Source organism: Pieris rapae, chromosome 23, assembly GCF_905147795.1.
Source record: "Pieris rapae chromosome 23, ilPieRapa1.1, whole genome shotgun sequence".
Taxonomy (NCBI): Eukaryota; Metazoa; Arthropoda; class Insecta; order Lepidoptera; family Pieridae; genus Pieris; species Pieris rapae.
This window is the reverse complement of record NC_059531.1, coordinates 831,937-853,536: the sequence shown is the minus strand read 5'-3', so window position 1 is coordinate 853,536 and position 21,600 is coordinate 831,937. Positions and strand designations below refer to the sequence as shown.

The window sequence follows — 21,600 nt, the reverse complement described above, 5'->3', positions numbered from 1 at the left end:
ATGTCAGTCTGGCATTTCAAAATGGCGTCGGCCGCCGGGCAAGAAAAGCATGTGTAGGATCATATACGCGCAAAAAGGTGACAGGTGACAGTTGACAAGTAACTCATGAGAAGATTAATTTTATTTATTAATTTAGTTTCGTAAGAAAACACTTTAAATAAATGCCGCTTTGTGTTTTATCGTAATAAATGAATTAAAATGATGCTAAAATAAATGAAAATTAAGCCATGAATTTCGTTCTATTGTGAATAACTGAACCGGCTTATGATTGATTAGTTTAACCAAAGCTAACGACCCAACTAAATTTGGTTGATATAATAATGAATTGCAATTTTAAATTCGTTTCATACAAAGAGAGAGATAATTTGTATTTAGTTCACCATCTTTTGGTGATAACTATACAAATCCTTTTGGTATTTTTGAGTTTTCATAAAATCAGACGCGGCCTGTTTTGCCGTGGTTGTGAAGGTTTTTGACATGTACCAAAGTATATACTTGTATGTAAAATACATAAAACTAGTGACCCGCCCCAGCTTCGTACGGGTGCAATGCTGATGAAAATCAGGTTTTTATTATGTATTGTTATTTCCGTCGCTGGAAACATCTTCGAATACTGAAGCCACTAAGCCAAGGCTGTAAGCTGGCATCACCGAGCGAAATACTTGTAATATAAATAACGATTAGACCAAATGAAGTTAACTAGCGCCATCTATTGTCACACACTTCTTTGTCACCGTTCTTGGGACGAATGGTCGAGATATAAATACATCTTTGAATAATATAATCGAATTTGTGAATAATAGAAATGTCTAGACGTTCGTATAAACGCCCAAACCCTCATGAATATTTTATTATTGGCTGACAAACATGAAATGTATCTTTTTGTATTTTATATTCATATATTGACGGCTTTTCCAAAAGCTTTTCCAAAGCGTAGGCAGAGACTACGTTTAAATTAATCCTGGCTGAGTTTATTAGTTCATGTACATTAAACTTGCAAGTTTTGAGTCATACAAATTATTTTAACGGGAACAAATCAATCACAAGGATTCAGAATCATTTATTTAAACGTCAAATTTAAAAAAAGCCTAATTTATTTACGTTTTCCAAACCATTGATATCAAAAATAACGTCCGGGGAGCCGAAACAGGCTTTTTGCGCTCATAAAGTAATAAATTGGATGAAACTTGACAAAAGAGGTTCTACCAGGTTAAGAGCATGCAACCTGTATAGAACATTTAAATTCACTAAATATTTAAAATGTAATCTAGGTAGTTTCGAGAACCTAGAACTATGAATATTCGATGTAACATGAGGTTTAAAATCCAAATATTACTAATATATCAAAATTACTGCCAGTCACATATGAGAATCCATGATCAGAATGAGAAGAACTGGTGATCGTCTTTCCGTCTCTTTGAATCGATTTTTTAATTAAGTCTCAATTAAAAATAAAAAACTTTATTCTTATAGGTAAGCAAGTATTCTATGAACGTCATTAAAGAAGTTAAGTAAATTCTAAATTTACCTTTAATACCAGTTCGCAAGCATCTTCTTGTCTGCTCTACGCCCATGTAGAGCAGACAAGAAGAGCTGGCATGAAACTCTCCGCCACTCTTTTTAATCGCTAAGTATAATCGTTCAAATTGTTTGAACTGTAGCGAATCGAACCCAATAATTAGAGTAATTAAAATGTCCATCAAATTTATAAAAAACTTTATTGATTAATTTACGTTAAGGAGTGAATTTATTAAGTGATAATAATCTAATTTCGCTTGGGGGTTTGTTGTAGAAACGGATACAATTTCTATATTTGTGTATGATTAGCCTAGCAAGTTGTACGCTTAAATTAGTTCTGTTTCGAGCATTGTCACTGGTGAATCTATCTATAAACAAAACACTTTGCTCTGTTGTCAAAAGTAAAAAGAAAAACCCCAAAGTCGAGTTGGCCATGCCTCCAGATTAACGGGGGAAATACTTGAAGGTTTCTTATAATTCGACATAATTTTAGGTATTATGTGCTGTATTTCACTTAGTGTTGCCCAAAGCAAGACCAAGACGAGACTTAGACCAGTCTTGGTATTGGTCTTGCGTCAATATACCTGGTCTTGTTCTTGGTATTGGTATTGCGCTCTCAGTCTTGGTCTTGGTCTTGATCTTGCAGCAAGAGTCTCGCAAGTCTCGCAAGACTTGTAAATACCTATTAGCCTATTGCTATTTATTCGTCACTCATGTCAAATTGTAAACATTCACTCCGAAAGCAATAAGAATTTATAGTATCTAGCTAGTAAATGGGCGAGAATAATAAATAAGATAGACTCGAAGCGAAACTCAATTGGAAATGACTGAAATTGAAATAAAAACTCATATTTATAAGCACACAAGCCGAAGACCGACAAAGAAAAATGCGGCATTCTTTGATAGATAGAATAAATCTTTGAAAGATTAAAAAACAGAAGTATCAGAATCAAAATCATATAGGTTTTGTGCCTACGCAAAAATAAAGTGTAGATAATTATGCAAATAATATTGTTTATTATGTTCCTTTTTTATTGGAACTATATGTTGCCTGCTGTTTTTATGGAGGTTACTAGCTACTAGAGTAGATATGATAGAAGTTGATAAACCGACACTGCAAATCTCGATTTTTGGAAATGTGTGATTTTAAAACCAAATGCGTAAAGCAATATGACGTCGCTCATATTTGGAGGTTTCCACGTTTCAAGTTAATGTTTAAATCACCCACTTCCAAATTTGCAGTGCAATGTCCTTCAAAAAGGTATAATAGGTATTAATAATAATATAAACTAGGTATATTATTATAAATTTTTTATAATATCCTTACGACTACAATCTTCCTTGCGAGGAAAACATAATCTACGTCCGTTTTGAGCACCCAAAAACCTATTATATTCTTTGGAACCATAGGCAGTGGCGGCGACCTTTGACATGAAAGCGACGCGACAACATAAAGTCTAGGACTAAATTTTTACCTATTTTGGTAGGATTGTCAATGTTGGCATTAGCACAGAAAAATAAAATTAAGTAAACACAACGTTTATCACTTTTTTAATAACTAGGTATCCACGATAGAATATTTTTTCTACTAATTCCCTAAGTACTCAGTCTTAATATATTTTTCATAATTTTTTGTTTTTCAATAATTTATTGTGTGTAATTGAATAGTAAACTCTAAATCTTACTTGAAAGCTTTTTTAAAATAAACTTAAGTTAATAAAACGAAAGCACTGACATGGCATATACAATTTTCAATGTTGCTGCTCACACTTTAGTACCTAGGTAGGTGTATCAGGGTAAGGTCGGATACTTCATATTACTACTAAAATGCCAGATATTTCTTATTTCTGGCAACATTATATGATTCGCCATCTTGTCTTCCCGCCACTCTTCAGTCCGCGTCAATCGCTGCATTGAGCAAGACATGTGTTTTGTGGTGAAAAAAAGTTACGGGTGCTCCAGACGACTAGCAATAGTAATCCGATCTTTAACCGGGCTTGGCAACCATATTAATATATGCAATAGAATCAATGTTACACAGTAGTCCGAACTTACCCTAGAATAATCCGATCTTTAACATGCAATTAAAATTTCATGTCTATTTTTTCGAACAATATATCTTGACAACTATTTATCTTAGAGTAGAAACGAAAATATGTATTGATAACTTAACATTATAGTAATAAATTTACTAGAACACAATTTTAGTATTTTTTTTTAGGAAGAGAATAAATAAATAAATTCGAGACCATTGCCAACTATCAAAAAAATAATCCGACCTTACCCTGATATACTATATATCACTCACTGTCTATCATTTACCGATATTAACAATGATTATTTCGAAATCAAAATATTCGCAATTCAATAGATGCAATACCTACTTAGTTATTAATTATCATGTCGCCCGACAGCCAGTGTGAGAATGTATTTGTACAAGAAACTTAGAGCATTCAATTTATACCTACCTACTGCTAGACATCTTTACGGTCATTTAATTTTATCCTCCTGTACCAACCCTATCAAAATAGGTAACAATTTTGTGTGCCTCTGTCCGTACTCTTTGTCGGCGAATGCGGCGCTCAAACAGTGTCAAATGCTGTGATACACTTGTTGCAAACCGCGGCGTCTTTGTCGGTAAATTATCAAATATGTATATCACCGACCGACCAATAGTTTATTCGCAGAACGTCACATTTTCCCAATCAACATTGAACCTTAAATCTCTTTGGATATAGTTGAAAATCTGTTAAAGAAATTTGATAACGCCCAAATCTCAGTTTGTCTTAACTGCAAGACGCAAGAGTATTGCAGGCTTAAGTATTGTCTTGCTCAAGTCTTGCAGGCTTCGGTCTTGGTATTGGTCTTGCTACGATAAGGCGGTCTTGGTATTGGTATTGGTCTTGCAAAAATGCAAGAACAAGACCAAGACTGCAAGACCAAGACCGATTTTGGGCAACACTAATTTCACTATTTATATAATTGAATTAATACTGGTAGAAACGTGAGCACAGTTGTACAATAGTTTTGCTAAACCCAGTCGACTGTAAGCTGAATATATTAATTCAACTGTCATTCGCAAACAACGAGCTTAAAATTCAGTTTAAGAGCAATTCAATTAAAATAATAGAATAAAGGTTAAAAGTTATTTATTACAGATTAGTTTAGGAATAGTATATGAAAAACGGGAAACGCGGATCAATACGATTTTGTAATTATATTCTGTGGAACGGCCACAGACTTAAAATTATTAAGACTGGTTTAATTAATTGTAAATTATATTATATTAACTATTATTACGGAAAACCGTAATTTTTCAAAAAAAAATTCCTATACAGAATATTATATCAAAATTCTTAATCGCTTTTGTAAAGGAAAATTAATTCAACGAAATTTATACCACCATAGAGTTTTCATTATTATTTTTTGCTTGACAGTGCGCCATGTGGCTTCATCAGATTAAGCGCAATGCGTTCACAATTTAACATTTAATAATAATTCTTTGCAATCACAATTTATATACAATACATATAGTATTCTTTATTTTTTATTAAGTTAATCCTTTTATTATAATTTACACGACGTCGAATTATAAATATTTTTTTTAACAGTTTAGACTTTATAACCTTTGACATAATCCATGCGAAATATTGGCAAATGTTGCGGCCTTTCTATTTTGTGTAACATCTGTTTCATCCAACAGTTTGGCAAATGGTTTGATTTTAGGTAGAATCTACCCTTAAAATGTATTAAGATCTATATGTATATATATAATAAGCTTACCTGACTATTTGGAAATGTAGCGAAGGCAGACTGAACTTTGTGTAGCGCGTGGTCCTGCTGATGGGCGGGCGGCGGCCGGCCCTTGGGGAAGTAGAACCGTGGTATAACCCTGGAGGGGCCGGCCGCCCTGACCGATCTCTGTAGTGTCGTGTGGGGCGGCGCTGATGAAGGCTTTGGAGGTGTCGATGCTGCATAGTTCTGTGAAATGTTTTTATGATTTAATAACACTATTTATGTTTACATAATATTTATAAAATTAAAGTGGGCTGATTTTTTTTTGCGATTGAGGCGCAAACTAGCTGATGTGGTCTCTGGCAGAATGACCAGCGCTGTGGAACACTCTGCTCCTCAGCATAATGCTGAGCCAGGGCCATTTACAGCCACAGCACACACGCAATATATGCTTGAGACGGACCGAAGGGGAAAGGGAAAAAAATAATTTACCTCTCTTTATATCTTTTATTTAATTTTTTTCTCTTTGATTACTGCTGTGTTGTGTATTTATGTGTGTGTGTTTTGTTTGTAATAAATAATATGTCTATGTCTATAAGAGAAATAGCATGGAAATAATGGAAATTGCGAAGGTGACAAGTGGAAGAATTTCTAGAATTTGGATATCTCGAATAAGTATATGGTATTTTAAATGTATTTATTTTATAATGTTCTTTTATAAATATTTATATTTAATCCGGTTTAATTCGACGGACGCCCTTGTTAGTGGGTTATACGGGTCAGTTATGGAGCTTTCAATTGCATAGTGACAAAGTTTTTAAAAGTTTCTATGAGTATTTTATGTAGGAGTTTGGGTGGGATTCATATACATATATCGCTAAGATGTCTTTCATACGTAACTACAAAACCCATGAACACTCACAGTGCGTTGCCGGCCCTTTTAAGTATTGATTCGCGTTTTGTGACCATTTTGGGCTTGTGGCTTTGCGTCTCACATCTCTGAGGTCGTAGGTTCGATACCTGGCAGTGCACCAATGGACTTTTTATGCCTGCATTTAACATTCGCTTCACTGCAAGCGTGCCGCAAGCGTGCATGATCAATTCATAATTATCGATGTTTTAAACCATATTGTGTAATTAATTCATTATAAATGTTTTTTAAAATGCCCTAGACTGTATCACAGACAATATAATGAGATGAGTATTATAAATAGTTTGACATTTGTTCATAAATGATTGATGACAGGTAACTTTATGATCTATTAATCATTGCTTGTTAATTAATCATTTAAAAATAGTTTAGTTTTTAAACAATTTTTTTTGATCACAAAAACTTTGAGTTTTTACATGTAAAAAATACAAATGCTTAAAGGGCCGGCAACACACTAGCAAGACGTTTGGTAATGTAAGTATTTATGTTGTAGTAAAAATAAGTACTTGGCGAAGCGGGAAAACTCTGATTTTTTTAAGTAGTAGTTTCAATTCTTAGTATTATGTGTTGGTTTTAAATGTCAAATTTCAGTTTTTTAATTTTATTCTTTTGTTTTTTTTAAATGTATCTTTGTCTTTTAATGCGTTTGCTTGTTTTCTGTTTTTATACATAAATTGTTTCTCTATGTAATCTGTTTTGGCTTTCTGTATTGTCTTAGTATTTTGTATTATAATATGTATAAGTATAAGCTGTTAGATAAATTATAATTTAATAAAAAAAATAATGGGATTATCTGAATATAAGCCTTTCAAATAGAATACTATACAAATTTAATAAAAAAATGAAAAAATAAAATAAAACAAGAAATGATAAAAATTAATGTAGTTAATCAGAGTGCAAATCAGTCTGTGGACATTGGCAAAATTTACGCTTGACGTCATAGCCATATAGGGCACAAATGTCTATCTTTTTCCGGTCCACTGCACGAACGACCAGGACTCTACAAAAAGATGGAAAATATCAAATTTCCTTCTCGGCTCTTACACATAATTAAAAACTAAGTATTTAGCCACTCTTCAATTTTAAAGAGCTTTCAGTTAACGAAATATATGCGTACGTATATTTAGATATAAATAAATGCGTGGGCGTGGATTCGAGAATTGGGAGCAGCCGAGTTAATTGTCAAGACTCATGTATCACGAATACAAGGTCATATATAATGTTTTCAAATAATACGATATTAAGACTATACTTGCACGAATTTTAGGTGTTTGAGGGGGGTGTAGAAGCTAGAGCACTGAAACGCGCCGGTCCGTGATAACAATTAAGTTTTATTTTGATGTGAAACATCTATAGCCGCACGTAAAACCGATTTCTGCCGTGGCGACGCATGCCGTGGCGACGCGTCGCCGCGCTATTTGATGGTATTATTATTACAAAATAATATAATAATATATCACAATATGTTACATTATAAAACCGCTGTGGTTTGTATTAATTGTAACCATAGCAGTCTTGTTTAGGAGGGGGACAAATGCATGCAAAAGTAGTTACATATTATATACCTATATACAGTCTATATGCAGTAGTAAATTTCTTATTAAAAATATTTAGTGAAAATATTTTTTTTTCATTCAATAATTAGTCATCGTTATCTGGAAAAAAATCGTAATATTTTATTGTATCATTATTTAGTTCCTATCACAATCTGTTCTTTTCTGCTAATACTTTTCCAAAATAATGTCGATGTTTCACATCTGCCAGGCGTGCTGTGACGGCTCACATTTTTTTTATAGAACAGGGTGCAAACGGGCAGGAGGCTCACCTGATATTAAGTGATACCGCCGCCCATGGACACTCTCGATGCTAGAGGGCTATTAGTTATGTAAAACATTAAATTAATGTAATTTTATCTCTGAAATGGATTAATTAACTTAGACGTAAGTTTTAAAATCATGTTCTGTATAAATTTTTGTCATTAAATGAATTCAAAGTGTCAAAAATTTGTTTGAATTTTTTTTCAATCAAGCGAAGTTATTTGAATCGTGTCGATCTTTCAAAATGGATACATAAACTACTCAATTCCACCATATATTTTTTCCATTCTCCCTACTTCAAGCAATGGTGACGTAAAATGGATTGGGACCGAAATTTAGCGTGATTCGCGTAAAGACTTTGATCTTAGTATAATTTCTAAAATAAATTTATTTAGCCCTCAATTATGATCATCATCATTATGAGCACACCCCACATACACACCATCACACCGAATCATATATTAGTAAAACGTATTTAATAATAATTGCTTTTGATTTTTGTTATATTACTTAGGTATATGAGGAGTAGGATTACGAAAACATATATATGTACCAGACAAGCAGAATGTATTTGCGATTGTCCACCGGATTTAAAAAAAATATAATAGGGAGGAAAAGGAGCCTGCCGGCTTGCCTAAAAAGGCAGTCGTCGCAGCCTCCTCCAGAGAAGACCTCCGCCGGTAGTCAATTCCACAGTTCCCCAGTTCGCAAAAGAAAATATATATAAAGGTTAAGAATAAAAAGAAAAAGAAAAATATACTATAAAGATTAAGAATATTATAATATTATTCTATTGTGTGATGGAACTAAATAATACGTGTAAAATTACGGTGTGTGTAAATACTATATTATTTTTAACCGACTTTAAAGGTGTTATTAAGATTTTGGACGAGAAAATCTCAACCTACGGAAAATATTAAAAAATAAATATATCTAGGAAGACTATACTTACTATATTTTTTCTTAAATTTATATAAACATTCTAAAACAATGTGTATGCCTAAAAAATACAAGGAAATATGACATCACAAATTTAACACACTTACACATACACATCAATTACATTAGAACTTAAGCTATATCAAAAGAAAAACTAAAAAGATAAATAGATTTAATATAACACATAAACAAATAAGGGTAAGATAAGTTTTAGGACTGAGAAAATGTCAACACAATGAAAGACAAAATATGATTTCTACTCATTTATGATGTGGACAAATATGTCCAATGCAATATATGTAATATGACACAAATGTTTTTTATTTATTTATTAGTAATTTTATTACTTTAGGTTCTTCAAGAAAAGAGCGTACCGAATCCTAAACGGCCAGCAACGCACTCGCCGTTTGGCAGTGCTTTTAAGAAAATCTTGACACATTTTCTTAAAAGTAAGAAAACCGCAAGTGACTTTTCAGTTCGAAATAAAACTTTAGTGAAAATCCTTTAAAGTTTTCCGCTTAAAACGCAGTTTGTATGTTAAAAGTTTTCCACTCGGCTAATTAATTTCCAATCAAAAAGTACCAGGCGGTAACCGAAATAATACAATCATTTATAAATCAAATCTATGACATCCTTAACATAAAATAGTAAAATAATCTGTACCATAAGAATTTCTGTTTCACAATGTATGGATAAAGTACCAAATAGCTATGCAACACATAAATTATTCAAAAGATAAATGTTCCGAATAAAAAACTTCACGTTTCATGACGAATAGCGCTATCTGACAGTCGTGAAACGCAAAAATAGTGTTTATCCCACCAATAAGTAATAAATAGCTTATTTGGAACTCATCCGGACATTGTGAAACAGACCCTTATTATGTATGTATTTCTAATACACATAAAACAAAACGCAAACCAATATCTCACTCTCTCTTCTAACTACACTCTCTTCGACCAACGCATTTCTCCTACGCCCTTTTATTCTTAACCACTTTCCAAAAATAAAATTATCTCAAACATTTCAAAAATCACATTATATACATTACAATATCTTGTTAACCTGTCCTATGATACAGAAAATATTCTTATTATGCAAAAATAGTTAAATGGTATAAGTAGTTGACTGCTTTGTTTTGTTTTTCTTTCTTAATTTTTTTTTGTTATCACTCAATATGACTGCTGTGGAATGGAAGCCTGGTTATCCATATCACAGGTTCTTACCTAGCTTGGAAACCAGTCTCCCAATACCTCCTCAACTGTCATCTTATTTATTGTTGTTAATGTTATATGGGAGAAAATAAAATTATTATTATTATGAAAGACATCCTATCTAGCCACTTGGCAAGTGGCTAGATAGGATATCTTTCATCCCTTGGAGTATGGGACGGGCTTTAGACCGCGCCGCCCCAGAGTATGAGAAACATAATAAACTGCTCAAATAAGTATCGCATAAAGCAAGAAACAAAACAGCATTAAAGTTGCACAGAGAACTTTAGAAATGTATCCATTTTTAAATATTATTTATTATTAAATAAAATCCCTTATTAAGACGCACTATAACAATGCAGGTTTTCCAATTTATAGTACCAAAACACGTCAACAGATGGCGCTATATTAAATAGTTATGTGTCATCTTTACGTTGCCTTGCTGAATTTCTATTCATAATAAAAAAGTTGTTAAATTTAACTCGCGTAAACAAATAAAAATATATAGACAATTTTATAAGAAACACACATCGAAATCTTCACGATAGAGCGAACATTGCGGTGGACTAAAAATAGATAGCGTATGTTTTGCGCCACACCAAATCGGGAAGCGGCAATGATTGATAACGCGTTTAGAGATTATACGATATGTATATGTGTATATATAGTATATTTACACATACACATATCGTATTTTATATAAAATACGGTATATAGTATTTTAATAACATAGAAATAGTGTTTACAATATTCTTAATATAGTAGTAATACTAATTAAACAGATAACTAAAAGAAACTTAAAAAGTTTGCTTCACTGCTTTCCATGCGATTTTTTATAGAACGGGGTAAATGAGCAGGCTCATCTAATATTAAGTGATATGCCCCCTATGGGCAATGCCAAAGCGCTCTAGGGCTTTTAAGAATTAGACTGATCATTCTTTAGGTAGAATAGCAGCCCTATATAGCGTCGATAAATGGATTTCTTTTTCCTATAGAACAGGGGACAAACAGTCAGGAAACTCACCTGATGCAAGGGACACCGCCACCCATAGACTTTTCAATGTCAAAGAGCTCGCGAGTGCGTTGCCGGAGTGATATCCCACGAAAATCAATTCGAATGAGTACACGTAATAAAATAATAATTTGAATTTAAATAGAGTTTATATAATTCCAATATTTATCGGACCGAAATCATGAATCCGAAATAGGGTCTGCCAATTCATTCAGACATAGGCGAGTCGGATTAAATTTGATATTGGGAACGGTTTTTAGATTATATACAAAATCTACTTATATTTATTAGTATTGAATTGATTTCATTTCTAGTCTATATAATAAAAATATTACAAATGTATGTATGAAGCCGAGGATGTCTTTTATTTAACACACAATTTATTTAATATTATTTTTTTTTACTATTATTTTTAAATTACTCTATACTACTCTCACAGTTCATGACAGCGTAAACACAAAATTATAACAAGAAACGAGTCTTTTATTTACAGGTCCTACAAAATATATTAATTAATTTTCTAAAATAATCTCTATTTTTTAATTTTAAGGCAACAGTTATAACTTTATGCCAGTTTCAATATCCTACTCTTTCTCGCACATTACATTGACACTAAATTAATTAAATATCGCCAAACACTAATAGCTAGAAACGGTGTCATTTTATTTAATATATATTTTTAAATATTGCTTAAAAATTACAAACTAAAAAAAATACAGAATAAACAAAAAAAAACTAAACCGTTTAACATTTCGTGTATGATAGAAGACAAACTTTTGTTTTTAATTAATTTTATTATTATTTATTGCATAAGATGGCATGTGGATCATTGTGTGCAGCTCCTTACAAACGTTGTGTGAAACAACAACTTGGCGATTAAAAAGAGTGGCGAAGATTACCAGTTCTTCTCTTCCGTTTTACGCCCTTGATTTGAGAACTGGCAGTAAATGTAAAATTATAAGCATTTTATATATATATATATATTTCTTTTTTGACGTTCATATGTGTACACGGTGTTACTTACCTATATTATATATAAATTATTTTGAATTTTTAATGTATGTAAAATTCAGTATTATTTGGACTTTTCAACAAATTCTTTTGTGTATATTATTTTGTAATATCATTTATATATTCATACAAAATCAATCAAAGCCAATTTTATAAAACTCTTTAATTAAATTAAAATTTGTAAATTAACTAAGAATTTTAAAACTAACATGACTTTATTATTCTTGCTTTCATATTTAAAACACAATTGTAAAGATATTGCTTTTCAATATAAATTACAACATGACAACGTATCAAGTTTTCTCTTATTTGTTTTGGTACAATTTCAGGTGTTCAGACGAAGCGAGCCCGACGCGTTGCCATGGCAACCATTGATCGGCCGCCATTTTAAATGCAGCTGTCTGCGTAACGTCTGAGATGTGATTCACAATTAATAAGATGGTGCAAATATGTTAGTTTTAATTGTATTTATTAATATGTATGTGAATTATGTGAAATTTAGTAATACAAATATTTCTCTAGAAATAACTTTATATTAATCAATTTACGAAAATCGGTAAGCTGAATTGAAATTTTCCGGATATTATTTTTCCATATATTCTGTTTTGTCCTATTAAATCCAAAAGTCGAAATCGATAATTTCGATCAAAACCAAAGCGAAACTAAAATTTTAGCGTTTTTGTAACAATAAGACTCGAAACCAAGGTCAAAAATTCTAAATGTAAAATTTAATAATATTACTCAGAAATATTAAATTTCTAGCCGTGCGAGGCCGGACAAGCTAATAGCCAATAAATATAAAACCTTTTTGCTAGCTAATTAATTTAAAAGGGTTTCTGTTTAATAATGCTCCATCAATCTTTATTCAAAATGCCCGCATCGATAAATCATATTTACTTTGCTTTATAATATCCTATAACCCTTAAATTTATGAAGTACTTTGCATATTAAATTATCAGTAGCCTACTGGCTTTTAATACGTTTAACACATGTTCGAATGAAGGAAAACATCGTGAGGGAACTGGTATTATACCCAAAAAGACGTGTGTGATGGGTGATCTCTTTTGTATGTTTGGTGGACATTTGCCTGCAAAAGTTGGTATGTAGGAATCGAAACCCACACTAGAATCTCTCTCTCTCTCTATTTAGAGACTAGGTGAACGATACCCACTAGAACCAGCTCGAGTAGTTTCTACAAAGCCGCGTTACAGAGGCTCCTGGGTCAATCTCGCATTCTACTGGGACCTCAATGGCATGTTACGCTCAAAAACCTCCGATTCAGTACACACTATATAGGAGATAGGAGAAGAAATCTTCTTCTATGTTCTACATTTGGTGTATAGTTAAATGACCTAGATACCGACCGCAGCGCTATCTGCCTAGTTCATTTTGAATCTAACCTATCCAGGACCAAACGCATTCAAAAAAATTCATTCAAATCGGTCCAGCAGTTTAATAGGAGTTCAGTGACACGTACAGTAGAATTATAAAATAAAAAAAAGGTTTAAGAAAAGGGATTATAAAGATTTTGTTTCGTATTAAATTTGAAATAGATTTCTGCTCAAGTATCAAACGACTCTGAGTACAAAAGCAAATATTAACAATACATTTGCAGTATTTTCCAATAAATTACACTTTTCATTTCCGCCAAGCTCTATTCTTTATGGCACTGCAATGACGTTTTATTTTCCTTTTTAGCTTAACTATAATCTCTTTGACACCATTGAAAGATAATAATCTTTATGTTTTGTTTCTATTTCGCAAATGACTGGTTTGTCAGAAACTTTTATTTTCATACATACTGTATAAGTACCTATGGTACACACAATAATATAACATAGCTGAACATTTATTACACACACACATAAACACTCATATAATAATAATAATTAAAAAATATCATAAAATTATGGAAAGAAAAAAAGAATGTGTGTAATGTGTGTGTAGTAGCAGTTACTGGCCCTGGCCAAGCAGTGGAGTACGACACTTTAATTGACAAAAAAAAATGCCTCACACAGAACTTATCAGTTCTGTATTCACGTCATTTAAAAACTGCTCGTAAATGTTCACTCATTCTGTGACTTACCTCAGTATTGTCCTCAACATATTCCATTAAATTGGCCAATATCCTCCAATAATATTCATCTCTAAAGAAATGCAATAGAACACGTCACCACACGATTAACACGTACACACATTGCCTAATTATGAATGTCGTTTTCACAATAATAGATAAGACGTGTACCACTGATAACAGCTTAACACCTGTAAGGGCAATAACCCAGCGTAATATTTATACTGTGTCGGTACTCTGTAACTTATGAAATTCGTCTTAAATCATTGAGGGAAGTGTCTTAAAACAATGCATAGTGGAGTCACAAAGTCAAAAGTCAAAAAATCACTTATTAAATGTACACTGTCAAAAAAGAAATATACATTGAATTCTAATTTTACATTTACTGCCAGTTCTCAAATCAAGGGCGGAGAAGGGAAGAGAAGAACTGGCAATCTCCGCCACACTTTTTAATCGACAAGTTTTTGGTTTATACTACGTTTGTAAGGAGGTGCAACTGGTAACGTCTTGTAATTAATAATTGTATTAAATTAAAAACAAAAAATTTGAAGAGAGAGAATTTGAGAGAATGTTAAATGCGCACATTTAAAGAAAGTTTATTCAATGTACCGGGGATCGAACCTACGATCTCTGGGATAAGAGTAGCACGCTGCTCTATTATAATAATGAATGTTATCTCTATAAATACTCGTGTCACAATGTTCGTTCCCATACTCCTCCGATACGGCTCGACCGATACTTATGAAATTTTTTTAGTCTGAGAATCGGCTACTATTTATCTTTAAAACGCCTAAGTGATAAGGGGTAACCACACCAAAAAATTTTATTTGATTTTTTAATTTTTTATGATACAGCATACAAAAATTACAAACCCCTAACTTTTATCTACCCACCTCAATCAACACTTTATTTTTATTTGTTTGTTAGAACTTATCATTTGAACTCTGAGGTTTATATAGAGAAAAACCTAAAAGCTTTCCATTCCGGAAAACCTAACAGTCTCCGTGGTAGCATAGCAAAATGTTGGTATGCACTAAAAAGGTAGGATACGTAAAATCACTAAGGCGAAAAACGAAGATCGTGGAGGCAGCTAGTAAGTCTACAGTAAATTACATAAAATAATTGTGATGAGAACTTTATAATTAAGCATTATCCAAGAATGGAGCCGTTTCGAGGTTCCGGCTTAAATGAACATATAAAAATGTATATTTATGCGTGAGTTGAATAAAAACTTCACGTCTGACGAGCTCTTGTTCTCCACTCAAAGCAAAAACACGGCGTATAAAAGACTAGGTATTTCTTTGTTTCTTTTTGTAATATTTATTTTTAGTAATATTAGCTGCAGACGTACATAAAGATTATTACTAATATCGGTGTTAAAGGGTGGTAGAAGAGTGTTTTTTAACGCCAAGTCATAACGTCATTAAAAATTAAATTATATAAAGAAAATTATATAAAAGTTAGGGGCATCAAATTACGAGTTATACGATATATTGAAAAGGCCGGCAACGCACTCGCTAGCTCTATGGTATTGAGTTTCCATGGGCGGCGGTATCACTTAACATCAGGTGATCCTCCTGTCCATTTGCCCCCTGTAAAAAAAACCGGTCAAGCGTTTTCAAACGGGGTTTGGTTACAAACCGTGTGACACGCGAATTTTATGACAGAATTTTTGATGATTTACAAAAGCCGCGGGCATCAAATTAAAAATTTATAATATATCGAGGAGAAATAACAAGTAAACAACTATCTATATTTATATACACAATTATAAGTATTATAATACTATATATCTACTACATTGTTTTGTGGCCTTTTAAGAATTGGTACGCTTTAATTGTCAAAAAGAAATTCAACAAGAATTTTCGTCTTCTAAGAATTAGCGTGTCACTATCAAACATCAATTGATCTAGTGACTTCAACTATCAGTTACTGTGGACCAATAATAATAAATTCCAAACTTTATCTTACAACGACCACTCTATCAGCGGCTTCTTTGATGCAGTCAAGTCTCCATAAATGGAACAGACTATTTGCTTCCTGTGTGAAAAAATGTTGTTTTATTTTACATTCCTCACATCATACAACGACCACTAAGCCTTGACTTGTTTAAGCAATCGCGGAATCTCAAAAAGAATATCCATACCTGCATCATGAGCACATTCCACACACCCTCATTTTCGAACACTTTCACACCATCATATATAGCAGAGCCAAATTAGGTATTACGTATTTTGGCACTTTACTTTTTTGGTATTTTGGCACTATATAATATGATGTATATAATTTTTCGTTTAATTGTTGTAATTAATTTATGTTAAATAAGTAAATCAGTGGCTCAACCTCTTTTAGGTCATGGCCTCAGATTTCTGAATTTGTTTCATTATCATATTTAATTCTAATAGGCAAGTAGATGATCAGTCTCCGGTGTCTAACACACATAGTCGACTTTTTGGGTTTAAGACATTTACCATTTTTCTAATTTGTACATAACCTATTAATCATTTTAAATAGTGGATTGTTAAATGTAATTTTTTGGTGAGTAAAATTTATAGGATCTATTATGTCGACCATGGATTGAGACAGACTGATAGTTGAACAATAAGGCTTGGTCGAACCGAGACCGGAGCGAGATCGGACCGCGAAAAGCATCATTTTGGATCGCGCCTAAATAAGCATATTTTGGACGTACCCTCCAATAGGCCATATCTCTCAGAATCAGGTGGGATTGTGGCATTGTATAAAAAAACCTCCTGTCATCTGTAATACCTGTACTTCCATTCAGTTAGCCGTTTTTATATATTTTGTAGGTCTGGTAGATACATAAAATTTTTAAGTACCTACATACGTATTGTAATTTGGGGTAATAAAACCTTTTTCGTCAAGGCTTGCTCATAAATCTTTGGTTTAATGAAAGCATATTAATAATTCTCAATATGGAAACATTAAATATTGTACAGAACTCGTTTTGAGTGCGATTCAGATATTGAGACTTCCATGATTTCTTTTAATAATGCTAATTGAAACTCAAATGTGAAGTACGTATTTTAATCAACAACATTTAGAGTTTTTTTAACTTAAAAACAATCACTTTTTTAATATTTTTTTGCAATCAGTAATGATCTATGACAAAATAATCTTCTAATTAAAATTCGAATGACCCAAACTAACAAAGAAAATAAATGAAACGTCACACGTAGATGAAGAATCAAAAATCTAAATTATTGTTTCTCAACCATTTTTATGTGTCACGAAATAGCCAAACAGTTAAATAAAACAGTAAAATTATAATACGTACATATTTTTTTACCTATATGTAGTTTGTATTTTTTATTTTTCAAAAGACTCCGACAAGCGGTGGCTAAAGAATCGATGATTTAAAGAATTATATCTCAGATATAACAAAATAGTAGTATAAGTCAGTATATAATTTTTTAATATATTATAATTATCGTTTGGTATTTTATGTCGTACATAGGATACAAGATACAAAATACATAGGATTACAAGACAAAATATAAAATACATAACATGTAAATAATATGTAGGATTTTTATGAGTAAAGTAAAAAAAAAGTCTTTATCATAGTGTAAGATTTGGGAAGCCTTTTGTAAATATACCTGTGTTAGGGTTCCCAGCTCTTCCATAACAAACTTAATTACTTAAAATATCATTATTTAACCAATTCGTTTTTTTTTGGAACCGTTATCATCACACCTGATTTGTGGATTTAAATTTTAAACCTAAACGTCAAGAGAATATTAATTTTTTTACAGGATTATTACAATACACTTTTGTGAATTTTAGGCTCTTATCATCGTTCATAGTCATAGTCATAATATCTTTGTTCACGTTATGTACACTTATGAATTAAATTATGAATAATTTACATTTACCCAATTTACATGTACACAATACGAGTTTATTGCCAGTTCTTTTCTTCCGTTCTACGCCCTTGATTTGAGAACTGGCAGTAAATGTAAAATTAGAAGCATTCAATGTATATTTCTTTTTTGACGTTTATAAGTGTACATTATGTTACCTACAAGAGTAAATGTTTTTGAATTTGAATAACAAGAGTTCTTAGATGACCACTTTATTTGAACTTGAAGACCAGATATGTTTCATTTAGATAGAGCATTGTTGGCTTTAGCATGCTACTCTCATTCTGGATATGAAAGAGATGTTTAGAGGCTTTGCACAATGGACTTTCTTTGTATGTGAGCATTTCATTCACTGACTCACTCACTCACTCATTTGCACGCACACAATCACTCATGCACTCGCGTGTTAACAGTTGAAAAATGAAATATTGTTATGGAAGAGTATGGGTGGTATTTTTTACTTAAAAGGGTTCCCAAATCTTACACTTATTCATTTGTACTTATAATGAATAAACACATTTTTATTTTATTATATTATACTAGCTGTACTGGAAAACGTCGTTTTGCCATGTATATCATAGTGTGTCGTTTTTTGTAGATATTTATGAGATCTACAATTACTTAGAACATTTTACGGTTCTATCTTTAATAGGCAGGGTACGCAAAATAATATAAAATAACTTTTTTGGTTGATTTTTTACACCTTGTGTCCGAAAAACCCTATTACGGAACCCTATTTTTGTTCAAAATGAAATATAGCCTATCTTACTCGTGGATAATGTAGCTTTCGAATGGTGAAAGAATTTTTAAAATCGGTCCATTACTTTATGAGCCTATTCATTACAATCAAACAAACAAACAAAGTTTTCCTCTTTATAATATTAGTGTAGATTAACATTCGCACGAACTGTGTGAACACGATGGAAAACATCGTGAGGAAACCGGCTCGCGATAGATCGAAAACTCGACGGCGTGTGTCAAGTACAGAAGACACTATTTACTTGACTATTAGAAATAAAAAATGATATATATACATATAAAAATCTGATGCCCAGATCTAAATAATTTTACCACCAGTGTCAGTTTTTATTTAGACAGGTCAACCCAAGGGATAATTGTGATTATCTTGAAGCAATCGATTTGTTAATATTACACAAAACTTTCCTAATTTCGATAAAATCAGTATCGCAATGGTATATTAAAGATAAATATTTTCATATATTTCTTATATATAAGTGAATGGAATTAATTATGACTGTTCAAAATGGGCTGTTCATTTAATTGGACAATATTGTATCTCAGTTTATTGGTTTGGGTAAGTATTTGTTCTACTATGATTTATATATTAAATATACATATTATAGTATCTGCTCTTTTATATATAAGTCTTTTCTTTTGCGACATGAATTAACTTATAAGTTTATCTTATTAATATTTTTATCTATTATTTTAGATTGAGTTTGGTTTTATAAGATTTGGTTATCATCACATATATCCATCATATTTCTTTTTTTTTGTTATTTTCCCTTACTAGGGTTGTCTGGAAGACATCTCTTGTTAGCGATAAGGCCGCCTATTATGTTATACATTTATACATGTAACACCTGTCTTTATTACTTATGTTTTTTTTCAGGGTGCAGTTCAAAGTCAGAACTGCGCGGCGCAAAGATATCAAGTTGATAATCTGGATCCTAACTCTGGTTCATCAAGGTCTCAATTGATGAATACGCTCCTAACAGTTGCTGCTGCAAATGGAGTACTACCCGAATTGCTACCAGTTATCCAACCATCACTACCTGAATCCAAGGATACGCCGAAAACGTTGAATTTGATCCAATTGTCACCAAATCAGAGATCTGAAGAGCCACCAGTTAGGAAACCCGTAGCACCGAGTAATCAACCTATTGTAACACCATTAAGAGCAACGCCTTACCCATTTTATAATATACCACTACAGACGACATTCACGCCTAGACTGACACCATCCCCTGTGGTGCCAGCATCTCAGACTGTAGAAAGTCCATACCAAGTTCCACCAAGCGCCGGTATTCAAGCAATACCCGCGACCTGGAAAGCGAACAGATCCGATTGGCTCCAAGAACCGCCCATGCCTGCAAATCTGCAAATCACTCCACCAGCATTTATAGCAAACGAGAGGAAAGAAGAAATGCCAGCTCAGTTTCCAATTGATTATGATTCTCCACCCATGAACCTGCAAATCAATTTACCATCTCAAAATCCACCTCAAATTACTGTGGTTTCTGCGTCTCCTCGTGCACCAGAGGCTTTGCCAAGTCCCTATCCATACCACCCTCCCATCATTATCGACAGAGGAGACTCTTTAAACTCCATATTGCCGATAATGTTGGTTGCCTTGATAGCCAACGACAGAGATAATTGTGGGTGCAACTGCTGCTGTCCCTGTTCCAAGAATGTGGTACCGATACCTTATCCTATTCCATTTCCTGTAAACAGTCCTGTTGTCACAAATTCTAGATCTAATAAATCCAGCAATGATGACGACAAAGAGCGATAGGTATATATTTATTAATTTTTATTAAATTATATACAAAAATGTTTTGTTTCATTTCTGTCCGTATTTAGCGAGCTTTATCTACAAATATATTGAAATTTTATAGTCAAATACATGTGTGATAGATTTTGATTGTACTACGTGATTATATTTAATATAGAAATTTAAACAATCTGCCTAACAAGCAAAAAAAAATCAGTGGCGCTATAACCTTTTTAGATTCAAGTCCTAGATTTCTGTATCTGTTTTCATTTGTCAATCTAATAGGCAAGTAGGCCTCCTTCACCTGACACATTCCGACTTTTTGGGTCTAAAGCACGCCAGTTTCCTCACGATGTTTTCGTCGATGACTCAGCCGGGGATCCCACCTTCAGGCATGGGAATTGCGCCGAAGAAATCCAACCAGATTAAATTATATTTACTATAATATTAATATTAAAAGTTTTTGGTATTTTTTATTTCAAAGAAACATCATCATCAGGCCATATCTTTACTGCATTGGTGTATTAATTATATACACCACATTATTAAAGTGCGCGATTCGAAAACTTAACAATGTTGAACACACTGACATTAGACTTATAAACTTAAAATAGCTAGTAATAAATCATTAATTTATGACAACATTTATTAATATTTATTATTATAAGTCAGTCGCGTGACAATACGATATATAAGAACAAAAAATGTAGAAATGCCCATAAAATATGTGAAATTGTATTTTAACGTTAACATATTTATTTATTTATTCAAGTTTACCACACCATACATAATAGGTACTATATCTACGTTATATTTATAAATATCTTTAATCTAAAATGTATAACAACTTAGGTTCGAATCGTCGACGACCAATCTCTCTCCGAGCGGCTTGTTCTTTTGGCGTTGCGTAGAGATGTGGGGTCACTCTGCATCTTCTACCGCATTTACCATGG

At 32.4% G+C, this 21,600-nt stretch overlaps 2 protein-coding genes across 4 annotated transcripts in view; one reads left to right on the top strand and one right to left on the bottom strand.

Annotated features, from left to right (window-relative positions):
* The window catches only part of LOC110993447 (serine/threonine-protein phosphatase 2A regulatory subunit B'' subunit beta), a 97,084-nt gene that overhangs the window by 20,954 nt on the left and 54,530 nt on the right, over positions 1–21,600 (bottom strand). For 2 of the 3 annotated variants that reach the window (XM_022259722.2, XM_045633531.1), the window contains exon 2: positions 5,302–5,499. In XM_022259722.2, coding sequence (XP_022115414.2) covers positions 5,302–5,499 — 198 coding nt within the window. Of the gene's footprint in view, positions 1–5,301; positions 5,500–14,260; positions 14,409–21,600 lie in introns of those variants that run through there. The other variant, XM_022259723.2, reaches the window with a different exon arrangement.
* Positions 19,375–20,701, top strand: LOC123690296 (vegetative cell wall protein gp1-like). The gene is made up of 2 exons (XM_045633545.1): positions 19,375–19,447; positions 19,766–20,701. The coding sequence occupies exons 1-2, from the start codon at positions 19,397–19,399 to the stop codon at positions 20,666–20,668; spliced, it is 954 nt and encodes a 317-aa protein (XP_045489501.1). The 5' UTR covers positions 19,375–19,396; the 3' UTR covers positions 20,669–20,701.